General features: G+C 39.8%; 1 protein-coding gene across 1 annotated transcript; it reads right to left on the reverse strand.

Annotated features, from left to right (window-relative positions):
• Positions 1–87: 87 nt before the first annotated feature.
• adamts13 (ADAM metallopeptidase with thrombospondin type 1 motif, 13) lies at positions 88–19,571 on the reverse strand. Its single transcript, XM_047381047.1, has 28 exons — positions 19,373–19,571; positions 18,468–18,513; positions 18,158–18,291; positions 17,811–17,894; positions 17,578–17,702; positions 16,609–16,755; positions 15,873–16,007; positions 14,011–14,161; positions 13,785–13,889; positions 13,540–13,691; positions 13,399–13,462; positions 11,058–11,184; positions 10,811–10,959; positions 10,605–10,725; positions 10,428–10,508; positions 10,169–10,350; positions 8,985–9,138; positions 8,745–8,874; positions 6,978–7,176; positions 6,807–6,909; positions 6,588–6,717; positions 5,245–5,424; positions 4,959–5,163; positions 4,342–4,666; positions 4,117–4,260; positions 3,854–4,033; positions 429–604; positions 88–333 (listed from the first exon to the last, which is right to left on the reverse strand). The coding sequence occupies exons 1-28, from the start codon at positions 19,448–19,450 to the stop codon at positions 178–180; spliced, it is 3,963 nt and encodes a 1,320-aa protein (XP_047237003.1). The 5' UTR covers positions 19,451–19,571; the 3' UTR covers positions 88–177.
• Between the last annotated feature and the right edge of the window lie 2,992 nt (positions 19,572–22,563).

Raw genomic sequence — 22,563 nt, forward strand, 5'->3', positions numbered from 1 at the left:
TAGGTTCCTTGGTTTGTATGTTTCAGGTCAAAACAAAAAGCATATATTTTAGGTTTATAAATTACATGAAAAGGGATTTTTCTACATAATAGGATAAATGATCATTTTAGGTACAGCAAACCTAAGAAATGTTACATATATAATCTTTAACCTATTCCTAAAAGTTTGTTGCTCGGATTAAAAACGCACAAAGGAATATTCAGCTCTGAAGGTTCCTTTGGAGTACAGGTAATCACCGTGAAATTCAACCTCAGCCATATTTCCAGAGGAGTGCCACAGAAACAGCTGCTGGCCATTGAACACGTTGGTCTTTAAGACATCCATGTCTCGGATCTGAACAAGAAACACAATGATAACAGTTTTTATTCTTCAACCAAATTCCCTATACCTGAGTGTGTATGGCATTAAAAACAAAAGCTTGTTTGCACCATAATAAATGTAGACTGGGAGTTGGTGGTGTTGAATACTGATCCTATGTGCAGCGCCTGGATCCTGATCTTCACTGAGGGAGGGGCGTTGATGAGCACTCGGCAGGTGTGACTGCTGTTTGATGTGACTGGATTCTCAAAAATGCCGCCGGGGGAAAATAGCTGAACGTCGCAACCTGTGTGGCAAAATTGAAGGACAGTTGCTTATTGTTCGTTGAGCAAACAATCAGGTGTAGTTTAATGCACTTACATCTGTGGAAAGTTAAAGACTTCCAGCATTTGTTGAGATTTTCGCAGCAGCAAATTCCTTTTCAAGGCTGAAATAAAAATTTGTAGTGGCAATCCCTAAATCTATAGTGGCAGTGTGAAGGTGGAGGGGGAAAAAAACCAACCATTATGAACCAACCAGATTAAATCGTCAACACCTCTGCAATCATGTTATTCGAATAAATTGAGGGTATTCCCCCTGAGAATATTTGTACTCAAAAGGTCTAGTCTTAATTTAAGTAATTCTTTTATTTATATAAGTACTTTTCATTCAAATTAATTCAGCTTACTGTCAATTAAGAAGAACGTTGATCAGTACAATTAGTAAAACAAGACAGAAAAGAATGCCAAAACCATAACATTTACAATAACGTTACAATGAAATAACACAACAGACCTTAAAATACTGTCATATAAGACTATAGAAATCATTTTAAAATAATGGATTTATAAAAGAGTTTTTAAGAAAGCAGGGTTCTGTCAAAAAGAATCATTAAAATAATTTTTGCTAAAAATCAAGAGTAAAATAAAATATATTTTTTAATTTTTCTTTATTCCCCTAATTTCATATTTGGTAAAACAGTTTCTCTAATATCAATATGATCACATTATTCTTGAAAGTATATACTGCTAAAACCCGATATTTACATATGCTGTATTAAAAAACACAGAACCATTTGTTCTCGCGGTCTGATATTACATTAGACGAAGTCACACAAGGAGGAAGTGTTTTTGAGGTGCTGCCTTAAAATACATCCAAAGGTATATTTAACAAAAACTTGGTTAAAGGTGTACAAAGCCATAACATCATCATCATTTCAAAAACTGTTCAAAAGTTTGCTATTCTTAGTGCATGTAAAAGAACTTGCTCATTATTCTGGCATTTAAGATGCAGACGATAGGGATAGATGGAGACAGATGACTTGCTGTGGTAACCCCTGAAAGGGAAAAGCTGAAAGAAGAAGCTCCTTATTCTGGCATTTGACAAATAGAAAAAATTTTGATAGCCCCAACGGACCTAAAACAATAAACATTTATTCTGATTTAGAGTGAGGCAAACAGGCTCTTTTTCTTTTTATAGTGTATGTAAATATCTTGCTTTAATTGTACCTGAAAAGGGAGTGTGAGATGTAGCTTGGGCTTTATCCAGCTTTACAGGTGCATCTCAATAAATTAGAATATTATTGAAAATGTCATTTATTTCAGTAATTCAGTTCACTAAGTGAAACATATATAGGTTAATTACACACAAGTCTTTATCTCTGTTAATTATGATGTTTTTCCACTTACAGATAATGAAAGCGTGAAACTAAGGTTATAATATTACATCAGACCAATAAAAATACATCTTAGTACAGAAATGTGGGCTTAATGCTGCTTAAAGGTTGTTATTTTCAAAAGGTACTTTGAAAAGGTACTTTAGATCTGACATAAAAGCCTAATTGGAATGAATATTCTGATTTACTGAGATGTACCTGTAAATGTAAGAATAAGTACTTTAAAGTTCTAAAAATCACATGCAGCCAATATACAGTGCCTTGCAAAAGTAATAAACCCCATTGATATTTTTCATGTTTTGTTGCCTCACAACCTGTTATTAAAATGGATTGTTTGGGAGTTTGCACCATTTCATTTACACAACATGCCTACAACTCTGGAGATGTATTATTTTTTTTATTGTGAAGCAAACAAAAATAGGACAAAACAACAGAAACTTCAGTATGCATAACTGTCCACCCCCCCTAAAGTCAGTACTTTGTAGAGCCCCCTTTTGCGGCAATCACAGCTGCGAGTCGCTTTGGACAAGTCTGTATGAGCTTGCCACATCTTGCCACTGGGATTTATGCCCATTCCTTGAGGCAAAACTGCTCCAACTCCATCATGTTTGATGGTTTTTGTTTGTAAATAGCAATCTTCAAGTGAAACCACAGATTCTCAATTGGATTAAGGTCTGGACTTTGACTAGGCCATTTCAACACATTTAAATGTTTCCCCTTAAACCACTTGAGTGTTGCTTTAGCAGTATACTTCGGGTCATTGTCCTGCTGGAAGGTGAACCTCAGTCCTGGTCTCAAATCACAGGCAGACTGACACAGATTTTGCTCAGGAATATCCCTGTATTTAGCATCATCCAATTTTCCTTCGACTCAGACCAGTTTCCCAGTCATGCTGCTGAAAAACATCCCCACACCATGATGCTGACACCAGCAGGTTTCACTTTGTGGATGGTGTTCTTGGGGTGATGGGATGTGTTGGGTTTGGGCCAGACATAGACTTAACTGAAAAGTTCAATTTTAGTCTCATCTGACCAGAGCACCTTCCCCCATAGAATTGAGGAGTTGTCCACATGCCTTTTGGCAAACTCAAAACATGCCTTCTTATTTTTACCACTAAGTAATGGTTTTTTTCCTGTCCACTCTTCCATAAAGCCCAGCTCTATGGAGAGCACAACTTATTGTGGTCCTATGGACAGATACTCCAGTCTCTGCTGTGGAACTCTGTAACTCCTTCAGGGATACCTTTGGTCTCTGAGATGTCTCTCTGATTAATGCCCTCCTTGCCTGGTCTGTGAGTTTTGGTGGACAGTCCGCTCTTGGAAGGTTTGTTGTGGTACCATGTACTTTCCATTTGAAGATTTGATGGGGATTCGAGGGAACATCAAATATTGTTATTTTATTTTTAACCCTTGACTACTAGTACATCTCCACAACTTTGTCCCTGAATTGTTTGGAGAGCTCCTTGGTATTCAAGGTGCGATGCCTCTTGATTAGTGGTGCTGCAACCTCTGGGGCCATTTAGAAAAGGTGTGTTTTAACTGACAGATCTCGTGACACGTAGACTGCACACAGATTTACTGCATGTCACTAATTATAAGAGATGTGAATGTAAGTGGTTGCACCTGAACTTTTTAGTGGCTTAATAACAAAGGGGGTGTATACACATGCACATGCAAACTAAAAAAAAATTTATTTTCTCTTTTTTTATATATATTTTTTCTAATTTCATAATTTCACTTTTGTGCAGGTCCATCACTTAAAATAAGATTAAAAAACATTTGAATTACAGGTTGGAATGTTACAAAAAAAGTGAAAAGGCAGGGAAGAAAACTTTTGCAAGGCACTGTAGTTTGCTAAGGTTATTAAATACAGTTGCCTTACCTTGATGGTGGTTCCTTTTTGTATTCTTCTCCGATCTGTAGGTAAACACAACCCCATTTCCAGGAGTGACCAGACTTTGCCGAACAAGCAGGACATTGGTTCTGGTGGACAGTTCACTGCCTGCTGCATGCACGCACTTCCTCACGAAAGCCAGACGATCGAAAAATGCCACATACTCCCCTGTTCAGCACACACAGGGTTACATACATCGTTGTGTCTGCGTCAGACTTCAGAATTATTGAATTGTTGAAAGAAAAACATACTTTTTCTGCAATCCAAAGAGCTGGATATGACTCTAATGCTGATGACCTCGTCGATAGGTCTACCTATTGACACTGTGCATCTGCTCGGAGCGTTGTTTAAATCCACAGTGCCAGATTCCTCCAGGAGTAGCTGTCCACATGCACCTGAAAAGGCACATGCACTGTGATAATAATCATGCTCTAACTTTATCTGCTAATACACCATGATAAAGGATGTCCACTCACTATACTTAGGTGTTGGAATGGCTGTGGTAGTCTGTTTGATGGTCATGGCCTCTGTTGACCTCGGAGGAATGCTGCCTATGTGTTGCTGTGGTGCATCTTTATGTACCGGAGTGGGAGATGGGAGAGGCTTTTCTGTTAGGTTTGCTTTCCTGATTGAAGTGGTCTTGTCCGAGGTGACGTCCCTGCAGCTGCCCATGTAGCAGCCTCGGATTGTGATTGGTTTGGGTATGTGCATGCAAAACAGGGGGCTGAGAGGCTCAGGTTCAGAGGGGCCCATGCAGGAGACAGCTCTGGACTGGATACCATATCCACAGGGTGCTGAACACTTAGGAGTGACAACATGAGAGGTGAGCACAGGTCACAGTGTAAGCAGGATCATGTATAAACAGAGTGTGACATATTGTTTAGACTATGAGCAGTGTTCAAATAAACTGGTGGTAAGATTTAAATAACATACTGTGGAAATGCATGCACTCGAAAAAGACATGCATGTACCTAATCAGAATTATTAGTGTTTTTCTTTGTTAACTGGATGATCTCAAAAAATCTGCTAATCATTTATTTTTTAATTACTTCAGTCTAAACTAATCTTCATATTCCCATCCTGTCACATGTACCTGGCTCCATGGTTTCACCTCCCACTTGAAGGTGCACACTTGCACCAGGCAAGGCACCGTGGTGGCAGGTTTGACACCCGCATGGCAGCTATCCTTTGGAACCACGCTCTCCTTTCCATGGATAAACTGGACACAAGACACATTCCTCTGAGCTACACCCAGGTCACAGGACACAGAGCAGGCCGATGTCCTGAATACCTTCCACCTGGACGAGTGATGCTGATGGTGAGATGACTTTTGCCCTTTGCAAAAACAACTGGTTACAGATTGCTTGTGTGCAATTCACCTTGCAGGGCAGCTGTGGGTATTACACGAAACCACTGCTGTTGGTTTGGGAAAACTGCTGCAGTTGTAGTCCTCCAACACCTCCTCCTGCTCCCCATTTGCCTCTCTAGCACAGAACAGCACTCTCTTGGCTACCCCGCCTCCACACGTTACACTGCAGACTCCTTGCTTTGAGCGCCACCTGGTTGTTAGATGATAAACAGCATACAGCTGTAGAATGAACATCCTTATTCTACACTCCTTAAATCTTTCCAAATGATTACACATTACAACATGGAAGGAGGATTATACATGGTCTTTAATGAATTAATTTCATTTTTCAAAAATGAAAATCTGAAAAGTGTATTTGCATTCAGCCCTTATGAATCAATATGTTGTAGAACAACATGTTGCAGCAATTACGGATGCAAATAATTTTTGGTATATTTCTAAAATTTTTATACATCAAGACTCAAAACATTGTGCACATTCTTCTTGGATTAGATGGAGAGCATTTGTGAAGATCCATTGATAAGTCTTGCAATAGATTCTTAGATGAAGATAGGTCTGGACTTTGACTGGGCCATTCTAAAACAGTAATATGATTTGATGTAAGCCGTTCCATTGTAGCTCTGGGTGTATGTTTAAGGTTGGTCTTTTGTTAAAAGATGAAACTCCGTTTGAAAAACTCATGTTTGTTGCAGCCTCTAAGAGGTTTTCTTCGAAAGATTGCCCTGTACTTAGCTCCATCCATTTCCCCCTCAACTCTGACCAGCTTCCCTGTCTTGCTGAATCAATGCATCCCCCACAGCATGATGCTGCAACCACCATATTTCAATGATGAGATGTATTTACAGGGTGATGTATAATGACAGTTTTCCACACATAACGTTTTGCTTGTAGGCTAGAAAGTCAAATGTTTTCTCTTCTGACAAGAGCACCTGCTTCCAGATATTTGCTGTGTCCTCTACATGGCTTATGGTAAATGGGAAATTGGACTTTTATTGCATTTCTTATCTACATTTATACTGACTTTAAGTTACACAAAGGTGGAATCTAAATATTAATTAACATTTGAATGCATTTGGTTGCACAAGATTTTATTTAGGAAATCAGAAAGAAGACTGAACACCTTTTAAATGTTTCTTTTGTTTTGAAAACTATGTATTATGTTCCTTAACTTTCACTATCTGCAGTACTTTGTGTTGCTCCAGCACATACAATCATAAAAATATGTATGACATAAAATGGCAAAATGTGACCAAAAATTCAAAGTGTATGAATGCATTTGCACAGCAGTACTCTGGATGCTACAAATAATGCAAATAATAAAGAAATAAATGTAAAAATTAAAAAGTTTCTTACATTGAAGGGCAGGGAGAAATACCACACATCTCAGTGTGAGGATCAGGCTTGCTGGAAGAGTCACAGTTGAAGTCAGGCACCCCCAGTCTGGTCTGGTGATCCACACAAGAAAACCACACTTGTAGGGTTCCTTTCATGCATGAGCATTGGGCCTTGAGTTACTACACTGAAGGAGAATGTGCTGCCTCTGAAGTGAATATGGCTACAGTTTCAGCTTACCATTTCCACAGGTCCTAGAACACTGGCTGACAACAGGGCTCCAGACATACACAGGAGCCTGTCTAGAGCGTGGTAACAAACTAGACTTTAAACTGGGCTGTACCTGGTCAGGAGAAAGACTGTTTAGGCATTGGTAATGAAATTAAAAAGTCAATGTCTTTTTGGCTTTACCTCCCCCTCAGATTCCCACCCAATGGGGCAGACGTTCACCAAACATGGCAATGAATCCAGAGGTTTGATCTGATTTAAACAAAAACTTTGATCCACCAAGACATCCAAACCATCTTCTTGCCGGATACATGACACGTTGCGTTTTGCTTCTCCTGGTCCACACACTGCAGAACAGTTTGCTGGCTCTGACACAGACCATCTGTAGATAAATTGTTTTACATGAAACCAAGTTTACGGCAGCAGAAAAACATAAAGTCTTCTACAGGTCCTTCTCAAAATATTAGCAATCAGCCTGTGGCACTGCTGAGGTCTTATGGAGGCCCAGGATGCTTCGATAGCGGCCTTTAGCTCATCCAGAGTGTTGGGTCTTGAGTCTCTCAACATTCTCTTCACAATATCCCACAGATTCTCTATGGGGTTCAGGTCAGGAGAGTTGGCAGGTCAATTGAGCACAGTGATACCATGGTCAGTAAACCATTTACCAGTGGTTTTGGCACTGTGAGCAGGTGCCAGGTTGTGCTGAAAAATGAAATCTTCATCTCCATAAAGCTTTTCAGCAGATGGAAGCATGAAGTGCTCCAAAATCTCCTGATAGCTAGCTGCATTGACCCTGCCCTTGATAAAACACAGTGGACCAACACCAGCAGCTGACACGGCACCCCAGACCATCACTGACTGTGGGTACTTGACACTGGACTTCTGGCATTTTGGCATTTCCTTCTCCCCAGTCTTCCTCCAGACTCTGGCACCTTGATTTCCGAATGACATGCAGAATTTGCTTTCATCCGAAAAAAGTACTTTGGACCACTGAGCAACAGTCCAGTACTGCTTCTCTGTAGCCCAGGTCAGGCGCTTCTGCCGCTGTTTCTGGTTCAAAAGTGGCTTGACCTGGTGAATGCGGCACCTGTAGCCCATTTCCTGCACACGCCTGTGCACGGTGGTTCTGGATGTTTCTACTCCAGACTCAGTCCACTGCTTCCGCAGGTCCCCCAAGGTCTGGAATCGGCCCTTCTCCACAATCTTCCTCAGGGTCCGGTCACCTCTTCTCATTGTGCAGCGTTTTCTGCCACACTTTTTTCTTCCCACAGACTTCCCACTGAGGTGCCTTGATACAGCACTCTGGGAACAGCCTATTCGTTCAGAAATTTCTTTCTGTGTCTTACCCTCTTGCTTGAGGGTGTCAATAGTGGCCTTCTGGACAGCAGTCAGGTCGGCAGTCTTACCCATGATTGGGGTTTTGAGAGATTAACCAGGCTGGGAGTTTTAAAGGCCTCAGGAATCTTTTGCAGGTATTTAGAGTTAACTCGTTGATTCAGATGATTAGGTTCATAGCTCGTTTAGAGACCCTTTTAATGATATGCTAATTTTGTGAGATAGGAATTTTGGGTTTTCATGAGCTGTAAATCAGCCAAAAGCCAAAATCATCCGTATTAAGACAATAAAAGACCTGAAATATTTCAGTTAGTGTGCAATGAATCTAAAATATATGAATGTTAAATTTTCATCATGACATTATGGAAAATAATGAACTTTATCACAATATGCTAATATTTTGGAACCTTTACCACACTTGATCCATGTTTTTGAACACATCATACATGACGCACCTGAAATCCCTCCCCTCACAGGAGGCACTACAAATCCCAAAACTTCCTGCATCCCACTTGCAAAATAGTCAATTATTCATGTATATTCATTTGGGCTGTGCATACCAGCAATGGGAGGATTAATAATAGTAAAAAATACTGAGTTGAGAGTTAGCTTAACCTGGGGGGACAGGACGGGAGCTGACAAGTTCTGTGCAGTGCTGTGGTTGGAGGAGGGGCTTTACAGTAGTGTGGCTTCAAAAGGTTGTTGGTGTCTTCATCTACACAGACATGCTCATACTTCTCTATACCTGTACAGAGGTAGAGAAGCATGAAAAAAGCTTGGGAGGTCGTCTTACTTATTTTATTACATGCATATCATGCATTACATGCATTTATCATTGAACATTAAATTATTTACCCAATCCACAAGTGACAGAGCAAGGTGTTGTCAAAGCAGCCCATTTGCCTCTAGGTGAGCTGTCTGTCAAGTTCTTGTTTCTTGGTACATAAAACTGAAAGTGAATGTTTGGATTGGTTTTTTCACCATATTCTTTTCCATATTTGCGATAGATCTGGAATAAAAAGTGCAAACATTAGCTGTCTATACCTAATTTATTTCCTAGAAAATAATCTCAAGCATGGACAATGTACTACAGACAAACACTGCTTCTTTCTTTCTAGATAACTAGCTCCCCTTTGCATCGTATTCAGACAGCTCTACAAAAAAAAAAAAAAAGAAATTCATTAGCTCATGGATGGCCTCTCCACGGTCCCTCTGGGGTACATTAACAACACAGTGTGCTTCCTGTTATGCATGATGGAGTGTGAAAGTTTTCCAACTCTTTTGAGTATGCACAAAATTCTCAGGGTTAGATCGGGAGGGTTCATTATTGTGGTGATAGCAGATCTAGGTTCCGGGATCTGCATAGAGGAGCCTGGTAGCAGTAGAGGTAGTTCATCCATGACACATGGCCCACATGCACCTGTGTGGGATAGTAATCAGCAAATTTAGAGGGGAGGCTATGCTGACCTTGTGCCAAGGCTTAAAACCGCATTACACCTACACTGCGCTGGCAGCCTTCTAAGCGGTGTAATATAATGCCTGAACCCGGTATAGCCTGTCTTGCTGTCACTAATTTAATAAAGCCAACAGGGGACATGTCGTGTTTTGCAGAGCAAATATGCCACTGGTATAACAAGGCAACCAGACCCACAATTCTGTTTGCATACGTTGTCAGAAAAAGACACTGTAAAAAAAAAAAAAAGATTGCTCAACATGACACACTTAGTGGTGTGCAGTGATACATACAGAAGTTATTTTTATGCCCTTCTAATGTTACTTATAAGGGATTGAAAATACTGGTGAAACTGATGGTCGAGGTGGAGAAACCTCAAATATTTAGTGAAATCAACTCGATTATGGGAAACCGAAAGGGACGTACTAGGAGCACAGGATCGTCATGATTACTTTCAAACATTTTTCTGCTCAAGCCGTCTTGGAGGTGCCCCTCCAGGAGGAGTTGTCTCAATCTGGTGTTACGGGGTCCTTCGGAAATACCATTTATTGCATCTATTGTAATTAAAGAGCTTCCTTTTCCTGACCTGTACAGTTATCTCCTGTTTCAGAGGTCCAGGTACTACCACTTCTTCAATCTCAGGTAAAAGGTCAAAAGTCAGGTGAAGGCGGTACTGTATATGGTCTTCATCTAGTGGTGAGGGATGGGTGACATTCAGAGCCATGGCACCCTTTCCAGACACAATGTATTGATCCCCAACCATTACAGCTGCAGACAGAAAACCACCACACATTTTCTACTTGTGTTGTAGATATTTAAAACTCTTATAAAGAGATTTCACTCACCTAAGTGAGTGAAGACAGGTGCCCTGTTAACAATATGGACCTGAGTGGCATTAATTGGCAGAGTCAGAAAAGTGGTGTACTCTTTTTGGGAAAGAGGAGAAAGAATTTAGGTGAATGTATTCGGTTTCATGTGTTGCATTGTTAAGAAAGGCAATTAGTTACCCAGTAATTTGTTACCTTTGGCACGACCACCACTGTAGGAGGCAGATTTTAAAATGCAGGTCGACCCATCTCCACCACACACCCCACACACATCCCACACTTTCCCGGAGTGCAGCACTGCATCACACCCGAACAGCTGAATAGAGAATCAAAACAAAGGGCAACAAAGTGAAAGTAAAACCAAACGAAATCTGTTTTCTGGCATGTAAATTCTTCTTTACCTGGCATCTGCCTTGAAGACATGCAGCTGTTGTGCCGTAAGAAGTTAGGCTCTCCGACTCACAGCGAGTACCGTCCACAAAACAAGACCCACGGCTTACTATGAAGTTTTCTCTATCTGACTGACACATATATCTGCACTGCTCATCCCCTGATCATGGCCAAATAAAAAAAATTTAAAAATATGAGTTGCTGATTTTCTCTGTTTAAAAAGTAGAAAATAAGTAGAAATCTTTTGATTACCGTCACCTTTGACAAAGCCAATAGTGGGGATCCATTTGTAGAAGGAGGCAGTGTTGGGTAGCAGGTATAGGGGTTGGAGGTCTGTTTGTGAACACTGCTCTGCCATGAACTCCAACTGGGTCTGCTTACAAGGCTAAAGCAACAGGGGTAGAAAGAGATTGGGCTTATAAAACAGTTTGCCATGTGCTGTGGAGGAGCTGTCAATATAAATCTAGCAAATTTCCTCCCAAGATCTCTCTCTCTTTGCTTTTAATTACAACAAATGTTAACATCTTGGAGATTCTTTCAAAACAACGTATAAACTTTAAAAAAGAGAAATGGGTACAATCATTCACTAAGTTAGTGACACTGCACTACAGTGCTTTTCAAAGGTTTTAATACAGATTACAGGTATACAGGTATTTATCTTGTTTTTTTAATGGGAGTTTTGTTTTATACACCAAGTTAACCATTAATAAAACCCTGTGTGTCCAATTCCATTGAGATGTCACCTAATTAGTGAATAAATAATAAATGAACTGAAATTACACAGTGTTTTTCTGTGTCATACTAGCAACGAAAAGAGATTTTATACTGTGTCTTGTTCACTCAGCTGCTCTCACATTCATACATCCACAGCAACTTGGAGTTAAGTTTTTTGCTCAAGGGCACGTTGGTGTGGCAGGGAAGGAAACTTAAACTGAAACCACAACTTTTCCGACAGCAACACTTTTCCCACTGAACCACAGCAGCCCATGGTTTAGAGAGCACCTGTGTATAATTAAATTTTTATAGAAAAATAGAATTGTTCTGTGAAGGCCTTAGAGGTTTGTTGGAGAACATTAGTGAACCAACAGCATGAGGACCAGGGAACACAGCATACAGGTCAAGTAAAGTAAAGAAGTTGAAGATGTTTAGATTTTAAAGAAGAGTCAGGTTATAAAAGATTATACCCAAGTTTGAACATCTCAATATGCACTCTTTATTTTGTCACCTGAAAATGGAAAGAGTATGATACAACTGCAAACTTACCAGGTCAAAGCAGTGCCCTTAAAGGAGAACAGACCTGCATCTGTTCAGATAAGACCAAAACTTTATAGCCTTTAAGGCATCAGAGCTGAATGACGTGTAGATGGTCGCTTATTATGAACAGAAGTAAAACATTGTGGAGAGAAACTTTTTGACCTGCATGCAAAATCATCACATGCACATCACTGTGAAAATGTTGTGAAACATGTTGTGATTATGCTGTTCTTCAGCTGGGACAAGGAAGCTTGTCAGAGTTTATGGTATGATGGCAGGATCTAAATACAGGGCAATCCTGGATGAAAAGCCTGTTAGAAGCTGGAAAAGACTGAAAGCTGGCCAGAAGTTCACTTTCCAATAGAAAAGCATCCCTAAACAGACAGCTATAATGGAATGGTCTAGTTTAAACAATATACATTTGTTAGAATGGCCTTGTTTAAGTCCAGACCTGATTCCCCCAGATCGTCAGGGTAAATGGCTACTCACACTGAACCTGGTTCTGCTGGAGGTTTCTTCCTATTAAAGTGAAGTTTTACTTTCCACTCAGTATGAAGGATTGCTGCAAAGTAAATGCAAGCGACTGACCATTGTCGCTACATGCTCATGAGCATGAGCTTAAAAAAGCTCAACAAGCTGATAAAAAAGGCTGGCTCTGTTCTGGGGACTCCTCTGGAACCTCTGGAGATCATTGTGGAAAGACGGATTCTTCATAAAATGAAGAACATTATGGAGAACCCTGAGCATCCTCTTCATGAGACTGTCCTACAACAACAGAGTGTCTTCAGTCAGAGGCTTCTTCAGATCTGCTGTAAGACGGAGCGCTACAGGAGATCCTTCCTGGCCACAGCCATCAGCATCTACAACGACTCTTTGAGGAAACCTTCATAATATGAGCTATAACAACATTTAATTTCCCTTTGGGATTAATAAAGTATTTTTGAATTGAATCCAAGAGGAGTGCATGCTGAAAGTCACTGACACTGGTTTCCTTGGATGCAAAAACGTTTTAACCAATTTAAATAATAAACTGAATTTGACTGCATAGTTAGGTTTGATAGTTAGGAATAATAGGAATGTATGTACCTGACTTGAAATCTGTATAAATTGCCTTGAGATGACGTGTTGTGAATTGGTTCTATATAGATAAAACTGAACTGAACTGAATTCCAATAGAGAATATGCAGCAAGACTTGAAAATCATTTTTCTTCCTCTACAAACTTGGTTTACATTTGTGATTGCAACTTGACAAAATGTAAAAAGTTTTATGGAGAATGAATATTTTTGCAAGGCAATGTAGTAAAATAAAGAAGCCCATTGTAAACAAAACCTGTTAGAACTTGCCTGTTGGTTACAAAGTTCAGCCTCAATATCTGGACCCTCACAATCATTTCCTCCAAAAGCAGGTCTGAAAACACATGGCACACATCTCTTACAAAGGAATCTCTGTCAAGTAGATCTTAATGCTCGTGTAACACTTGCTACCTTGGGTTGTTGCATTCCCTCGTACGGAGCACGACCCCTCCACCACATGTCCTGGAGCAGGAGGAAAACTCAGACCAGGTGGACCAGGAGCCATTGACCACAACAGAGAAGCCAAAGTCATCTGGGAATACACAGCGTCCCTTCAGACACCACTAGAAGACAGAGGGAACAATGTGCTTGTGCTTACTTCTCTATTCTGGGATGACTGCCACAGGATTTCTCAGTAAACACGCAGAGAGCATTACCTGATTGGGTGCACACTCTGTCCCATCCAGCAGTGGAACCAGGAGACGTTTACAGGAGCTGACATCTTCAGGTTTAACGTGACAGGACAGAACACGACAAGCCGGCTAATGGAAAATTAGACGATAATTGTAAACATGAATCAGCCTGTACAGTGGAATTGGATGCATATTTCCATGAAGTGAGGTGCCACCTAGTGTTACAGAGTTGATATTTCAGGTGGCATACCATGTCAGGATTGGAGAATGAGCAGGCTCTTGCAGTGCTGCCAAAAGCTATGCGACACTGGTCGTCAACTCCATAATACTGCCCGGGCTTCCAGTCCTGTAGGGAGCCTCTCAGTGCAGGAAAGTCCTTGACACATTCAGCTTTCCCTTCACTAGCAACGTTAGATAGAGTGATGTCTCATTTTTCAAATACTTACAGTGACAGTGTGGAAAAGATCAGACACCCTAATAAATGTTAAATTCCTCGAAAATAAATATCCACACATTGATGTCTAACTTATTTTTGTTTTAAACATGGAATTAATTGTACTCAAACAACAAAGTATTACTAATTAAACGTTTGGACCAAATAGGATTTCTGGCTGAGGCAAGAGTTAGGACACCTGACACCTGCACTCTAATAGCTAGTGTTGTCCCCCTTGACTGGAATAGCTTCAGTGAAACCCTTCCTGTGGCTATAAACCAGTCTCTGACATCTCTCTGGAGAGATTTTGCCTTATCCCTCACTTCCAGCTGTGGGGTGTTTCAGGGGTTTCCTGCATGTACAGTTGTTTTTAAGTCACCTTACAGCATCTCAATGAGACCAAGATCTGGGCTTTGACTATGCCCAGGACTTGCCACTTCTTTATTATCAGGCAGTTTAAGGGACTAACTGCTATATTTTGGGTGACTGTCACGTTGCAGGGCCCAGTTCTGCTTCAGTTTTATTTTGTTTCAGATGGTCTCACAATTTCATCAAGCAACCTGTGACACATAGAATAATTTATTGTGGATTTTATGATGTGAGATCACAAGTTTCTGTTATGGCAAAGTATTCCCCATCTGTCCAAAGAATATCATTTTAGAAGTCCTGGTCTTTGTCTATGCTCTCCTATGTGTGTTCTATTAGTCTGGCCTTCATGTTTTGCTAGGAGAGCAACATTTTGCGCATTGCACACCGCTCATGAAAATTAAACATGTGCTGTCTCTTTCTGATTGTGGAGACATGCACTGTCATATGAACAGCAGCAAGAGCCTCCTTTAGGTGCCATAATGACATTTTATGTTTTTTGGAGACTTCTTTAACCATCTTGCATTTTGCTTTCAGTGTAAACTTGCTTGGATGGTGAGACCTGGCCATGCTGTAAGATTTTCCTCCATTTGTGAACTAGTTTTGGTATAGTGGAATAGCTGATTTGAAATTCTTTTGAGATCTTAGTAAACTACATACAATAGTCATATGCTGATCCACTTTTCTTTTCTCAGACAGCTGTTTTAAACTCACCACTCCCACTTCAACCTTTGGAAACAGGCCAAACTTAATATCTGAGTTTCAAACATGAAAACTCTCTTTCAAAGGGTTCATATTTTGATGATGTGTGCCTGATATGACAGTTGAATAAATCTAGGGATGTCCTATTTTGTTCATGACCAGAAATGTGTTTTTATGACAATTTTTCCAGAAAAAGAAATTATTACTTTCTAAATTACTTGAAATTTACAGAATTTTAAAAATGTATATTAAATAACATGTGCATATAATAGGAGGTTACATTTTTCACATGAGGGTATTAAGCTGAAAGTCTCAACCAGTTTCACAATCCACAAAAGAATTCAAAGTGTTTAGTGTTTAGTATAAAAATTACTAAGGAAATCCATCTATCCATTGGGTGACAGGTGGGGTACACCCCAGACAAAATAGCTAAAAAATGAAAAAGCCATCTCTCCCCTAACATAAAGTAAAAATATTAAATTACAACTTGCTAATGAAATTCCCTTTCAGCAGCACCAGGTTTTCTGTGCATGCACATGTACACACATCTCATTAATGATGAGATGTGTGTACATGTGCATGCACAGCTGCGCTGAACAGGTTGGCCCTACCTGAAAAAAGTGAGAAGCTGCTGTCTGCTGCAGGGGGACCAGGTCAAATCCACACTGTTGTAGCCTCCATCCGAGGCCATCATGAAGCCACTCCGACTACAGCTGTTCCCCACTCCGTCGTGGTTGATTCCAAAACTAAGTGCCAAGTAATGTAGTTTAAAATTGCAGAATTAATGCAGAATTAATCCAGCACGACAACTGTAAAACATGATTTTGAATGACTGGTGACATTTAAAGCCAGTGCATAATAGCCATCTATTAATCATCTTTTAAATTAGGACTACACCTGCTCTCCTAGTGATAAAAAAGATTATAAAGGATTACGGACCCTTAAAGACTTGGCCTTAAGGCTGTAAACTTTGAACAGTCTTCATTCTAATTCAATCATATTATGTTATTAAAAATGTAGCAATCCTTTTGTCATTTTATTAATAATGTTCTGAAAATATTTCAATCATTTGGGCACTCGATGTTATATCAGATCCTTACTTTTAGAAACATAAGAGTTATAGTTTTGGAGGCAGTGACATAAATTATTAAAGTGCAAGTGTGACAGCTGGACACTTCCCCGGTTACTCATGCCAAATTGCTCCCTCAGATATCATTAGAAGAACACTTTGACAGGATTGACCTATAAATTCAAGAATCGTCTAAATGGAGCAGACGATTACGAAAAAGACACATAAAAAACAAATATTAGACTGCCTGTAGATGAATGGATGCCTTTGTGTTGTACCTGTGGCCAACTTCATGAGCGATGGTGATGCCCAGGTCGAACCCCGTGTCCTCTGTGATCACACAGCTCCATTCACTGGAGCAGGCCCCACCCAGCTGTGTCACCCCCCTGACCTGCTTGTTCCCATCAGGCAGCTCCAGGTCATACCTAAGGGTTACAACATATTTAAACCATCACCTTGTTTGTGTTTTCATAAGATACAGTGCCTTGCAAAAGTAATCACACCCCTTGTTCTTTTCCACATTTTGCTATGTTTCAAACCAAAACTCCAATGTATTTTATTTAGATTTTAGAAAAAGTATGTTTTGTTTTCAAATTGTTTAACAAAAGAATTTGAAAAGTGTTAAAGTTTACATCCGTCTGCTCCATTTACTCTAATAACCCGAAATAAAATCCAGTGTAGCCAACTACCTTCAGAAGTGACCTACTACTTACTATTAATAGGACATCTAATAGTTGTGCTCTTCACAATTCTGGCCATTATGGAAGATTAGCAGGAAGATAACATTGTCAAAAGAAATACATAAGAAGCTCTTTTGGCAGTTTGCCAAAAGCCATGTTGGGGAAACAGAAAACATGTGTCAGAAGGTGCTCTAAACGGATGTAACCAAAATGTAACTTCCTGAACTCATCTCTTCCTGAACATACCATCCTCAATGTGAAACATTGCTCTGGCAGTAGGATGATGCGGGTCGGTGTTTCATTAGCTGGCGAAGCTGAATAAAAGACAATCCTAGGAGAATACATTTTAGAATTGCTGCTGTTGCAAAACACTTTAGACTGTGGTTCAAGCTAACGTCCTGACTAGACAATGATCCTAAACATGCAACCATAGCTACATTAAACGAGAAGGAAATCAAAGCAGTTTGTGGTTTCAGTGTTCTTAAATGTGAAAACATTCAAGGGATATGGAATATTTTTACAAGGCATGTACATGTTTACTTAAGTTTCCACAGACACCATCCTTGCCTTGTTATATACAATAGGAGGTCAGCGTGTAGTGGGTCTGAGTCATTGGAGGGGTTGATCCTTCTGCCCCAATCACACACACTTCTGAGAGAGGAGGTGATGTTGGTGGACATTTGGATCTCTGCCTAGAAAAAGGGCCACAATAAGAAATGGCTTAAAGCATCTCTGTAAAAACTGAAATGCATTTTCTACAGTTCCACATATTCAAAGTCATCTAAATCCTAACCTCTCACCTCTGGCTCTGACAGGATGATCATGCGAACCAGGTGTACCCTCATGTTGGCACCCAGGGTCAAGTCTCTCAAAAGCTCAGAGGCCTGGGTAAAATTCACAGCATTGATCATATTTTTAATACTTTCTTCTGATCAGTGTGACTAAACGTAATCGTTGCAGTGCGTTGCATAGCTTATTAGTTTAACATTTCAGGATAGAGTGCATATATTTCCCTCTAATACAGTCCTTCATTATTTATTGATCACCCCTTAAAGCATCCATTTGTATGTTTGCTATGCATTTACCTCCCCAGTTTCTAATATTACTCAGAGAAGAATGCTTTTAATGCATGCATGTCTAGACTTACAATGTTGAGGTTGGTGAGGATGTATCGTTCTGTGTCCTGCTTGTGGACCTGCTGGACATCTGGCCCCACTACCACCAGCAGTTCCAGATGGGTGATCTCAGGCATCAGAATTGAACGACGTAAACGGTTGCTTACTATAAACAAATGGAAAACACGTCGTAGAGACAGACATGAAACTGCTTTTGAGCACAGCCGAAGCTTCGAAATAGTTCTTCTAGTGCAATAATATTGCATATTATCAAATTATTTTTATAAAAAATATGTCAGATAAGTGACATTTCCAACCGTGTTCTTATGTTGCTACACATACCTGTGGTGTCAGCAGAGGAATTCAAAGCAGAGACTTTTTCCTGTGGCTTTTGGATAGAAGAAACAGCATCGGTTTAGTTCAAAACAAAAGCCCTATACTTTTGTAAGGACATTTGCAGTGTCTTGTAAAGGTATTTATACTATTTAAATAGTTTGTCACATTACAACCAAAAACTTCTATGGATTTCATTTTTTTTCTATTGATTTCATTGCGTGACAGACCGACGCAATCAATTACTTGAATAAAAAACATCTGTGCGCATAAAGTTTTATACTGGATATTAACTGGATTTAAATCTGGACTTTGAATGGGCCATTCTATCACATAAACATGCTTTGATCTAAGCCATTCCGTCATGCTATGAAGTTAACCTCTGCCTCAGTCTGAAATATTTTGCTGTCCCTACAATCCTTTCTTCCAGGACTGACCTATATTACCAACTTTGAACAGCTTCCCTGTCCTTGACAAAGAAAAGCATGCCAATGCCATGATGCAGTCACCACACTGTTTCATAGATAAAAATCGTTGGTTGTATTTATACTCAGGTAAAATTGTACAAAGGTTTACTTTTTTTTTTACAAATTAGTTGACTTTAGGAGGCAATTGGTTACATTTTATTTTATTTTAGGGGTAACAGAGTAAAGAAGGCTCATACAAATGCATGCCACACATTTCTTTGGGGAAAATATTGTAAAACCATATATAATTTCCGTTCTACTTCATTCTAATTCACAGTTTGTATGTTAAAGGGCATCATTTAGATGAAGTAAAACACAGTTTAGCCTTTCTTTGCAAAAGCTATCTGTTTCCAGTTTAAAGCTGAAGAGTTCAATGCACTTTGCTAGAGCTCAGAGCAGCAGAACCGCTGCCACATAGCTCCAGTTTGCCTACAGCTTTCCACCTACCTCGTCTAGAGGAGATCCCATTAGAGTGCTGAAGCCAGGCAGTAAAAGCAGAAGCCAGAGCACAGTCATAATAAACATTTTCCCCCTTTTTTCTGTGTGTCTACCTGCTCTGCTTTGACACCCAGACTATATTTGTCCCCTCCTGTTTATGCAGAACTGAGCCAAGCCATGAGTGTATGAGTAACCTGTGTCTGTAAACAGTAGGGACAAAGTTGATGTGTTTCATACGTCATTTCCTGAATTTTTTTTTCAATCTGAGATCAAAAGGATATCACTCATTGGATGGTTTTTTAGTTTGTGAAATGACTAAGATGTGGAAAATTTGATCTTGCTTAAGTTTAGAGCAATGAAACTATGTAAATATTAATGGTAAAGTAAAGGCATCTTGTATATTTTTGATGGCGATTAAATAGAATCACTGATCAGTGGAGGCTTACATGCTTTATTGGGTAACTAAATCTCACTTTCAGATCCTCCCTATTTATGTTTAGGCTACATTCACTGCCAGGTTAACCCTTCTGTTGTCATAAATATCCAAGAGCGAAACTGGCTTTTGCAGCCTCTAGATGGCAGACTCGATCCTTTAGCAAAACATGAATGTGACAATGATTTGTAAAGTGTTTCCACTATATCTCCACATTTTGTTTTTCAGCTCCACTCAGCCCCTCTCTGTCCTGGATGGGTATAATTCACCTCAGGGACTCTGAAACCAAAACCCATCTGTCGTTGATCTGCCTGTTGTCAGTCTGGATTAACAGCTGGCTTCAATACCAGGATCGCCGCTCATCTGGAACCTCAGTGCTGGATCTGTCAAGCACAAGACTGTAATAAATGCTACTGTATCTTCACGCCCATATCTGTTTCCTCAGAGGAGAGCAAGGAGTTTATATTTATGATGTACTTAATTATACATAACTTGCCATATGGGATACTCAAGTGGGCATAAACAGATGATGCCTCAGGAAAATAGTGTTTGGTTGCAGTTTTTTGATAAAAGAGAGGAAGCTGTTTATTCTCAAGAAATTTAACACAGAAAACTGATAATCCTTGTTATCTTTACTGGAACTTCATTGCCTAGTTTCTTTTTTAATGTAAAAACAGTAGTTGAAGCTCCCTTTTAGCCTTTTGTCAGTTAATTTTATGAAGAGGCCTGACCTCTTTTGTCATATTTGGAGATGCACTCATTTGGAGTGGATCTGATTTTGAGCATTAAAAGACACCTGCTGCTCTTTGTCATCATCTCCGTCTGTGTCCACAAAATGCAGTTAAAAGCCTTCAGCTGATTTAAAATGCTGCAGCAAGAGTTCTGATGAAAATTAAAAAGATAGATCATATTTCTCCTATTTTAGCTTCGCTTCATTGGCTCCCTGTTAAATCCAGAATAGAATTTAAAATTCTCCTCCTCACATATAAAGCCCTTAATGATCTAGCTCCATCATACATCAGAGATTGTTCCATATGTTCCTAACAGAGCACTTTATTCTCAGACTGCAGGTTTACTGGTGGTTCCTAGAGTCTCTAGAAGTAGAATGGGAGGCAGATCCTTTAGTTATCAGGCTCCTCTCCTGTGAAACCAGATCTCCCTTTTAGTCCGTGAGGCAGACACCCTGTCTTCTTTTAAGGCTAGGCTTAAAACTTTCCTTTTTGATAAAGCTTATAGTTAGAGTGGCTTAGGCTATCTTCCTTATTTTTTACCTCTGCCTTCCTCCCTCCCTGTTGGATGGAGTAACGGGGAGTCAGGTTTAGCCTAAACTGGCTCAGTTATGGTTGAGGTGCAAACACACCCTCCATTTCTGCTACCTGTAAGTCCCCTTCTCTTTTCCAATGGTTATAATCAGTCTGACAGAGAGAGGTATCCCGATCCTTGTGGTTTTTAGTATAACAATGACCATCAGTGGGCTCTACATGGACAAACTTTATCTGTTTATTATTTTCTTAGTGCCCCTACACGTGGACCGTTCTGGGGTGGCCAGGCTCTGGCACTCTGTGGTTTGGTCTGGCCTCCCCGGCGGCTCCACGCCGTTCCGGACCCTTTGTCGGGTGCCTTGAGACGACATTGTTGTAAATAAGCACCATATAAAGAAATAAACTTAAACTGAAACTATCTCTGTAGTTATGCTGCTATAGGCTTAGGCTGCTGGAGGACATAATGACCACTTTCACCCTCTTCGCTACATTCTCACACTACTCTCCAGTTTTGCATTATTTGCTGTTATTTCAGTTTTTAACTTTATGTTCTCTCTCTTTTCTCTTCCTAGAAGCTGCACCTGGCCTGACTCTGTGTCTACCCATGACACCTTTTTGAGAGGGGCATCGTCCAAGCTTCTGCTGGCAACAACTTAATGCTCACCTTCTACAGATGATCCACGTGGCCCTGTCTTTCAGTGTTTAACCCTTTCTCTCTCCTAGATATAGCAATTGATTGAGCCACTAACACTAATATTTACTTTTCCTTCCCATAGAAAGTACTCCTGGATCAGTGCTTCTGTATTCTTTGTGTGTCTCTGGTCTGAGAGTTTTTCCTCTCCACTGTCGCTACATGCATGCTCAGTATGAGGGATTGCTGCAAAGTTAACGCCAGTGACTGTCCACTGTCTCTACATGCTCATCCAGGGGGAGGGAATGCTACAAATCTCTGACTCAATGCAATCTGCTGGGTTTCTTTAGATAGAAAACCTTTTTATCCAATTTGAATAAATAACTAACTCTGACTGCACTGTTCAATGGTTAGGATTAATTGGAATGTATGTACCTGACTTTTGGGAAGTGCCTTAAGACGACATGTGTTGTGAATTGGCGCTATATAAATAAACTGAATTGAAAACTGAATTGAATTTGTTTATAGCCATAAGGAGAATATACAGTGCTTTGCAAAAGGTTTTCCCTGCTACTAGTTTCTTCTGTTTTGTATTTTTCATCACATTTAAACATCAAACAAATAGTGATATAAGACTAAAACAATTTGATTGAATTCAAAATTTCAAAATTATTTATGTTTACTTTGCAAATAAATGTTACCTAAACCCACATAGCTTCATGTGAAAATTATATTTAAACAATAATTAATCATATATTTTGATAAAGCTGAGCTGAATTTCAATAGTCACACTCAAGCATGTTTACTGCCAGACTGGTAACATTGAGAAATCAGTTGAATAGAACCTTGTTGAGAATAGGAAGGAAGCTAGGAG

This window comes from Girardinichthys multiradiatus, chromosome 12, assembly GCF_021462225.1.
Source record: "Girardinichthys multiradiatus isolate DD_20200921_A chromosome 12, DD_fGirMul_XY1, whole genome shotgun sequence".
NCBI classification, from domain to species: domain Eukaryota; kingdom Metazoa; phylum Chordata; class Actinopteri; order Cyprinodontiformes; family Goodeidae; genus Girardinichthys; species Girardinichthys multiradiatus.

Coding starts and splice junctions, on each gene's coding strand:
- adamts13 (XM_047381047.1), bottom strand. CDS start 19,450: ATGTTTATTATGACTGTGCTCTGGCTTCTGCTTTTACTGCCTGGCTTC. Junction 17,703..17,810: donor TCATCCTGTCAGAGCCAGAG/GTGAGAGGTTAG, acceptor CCCTTTTTCTAG/GCAGAGATCCAAATGTCCAC. Junction 10,509..10,604: donor CAGTGGTGGTCGTGCCAAAG/GTAACAAATTAC, acceptor TTTCCCAAAAAG/AGTACACCACTTTTCTGACT.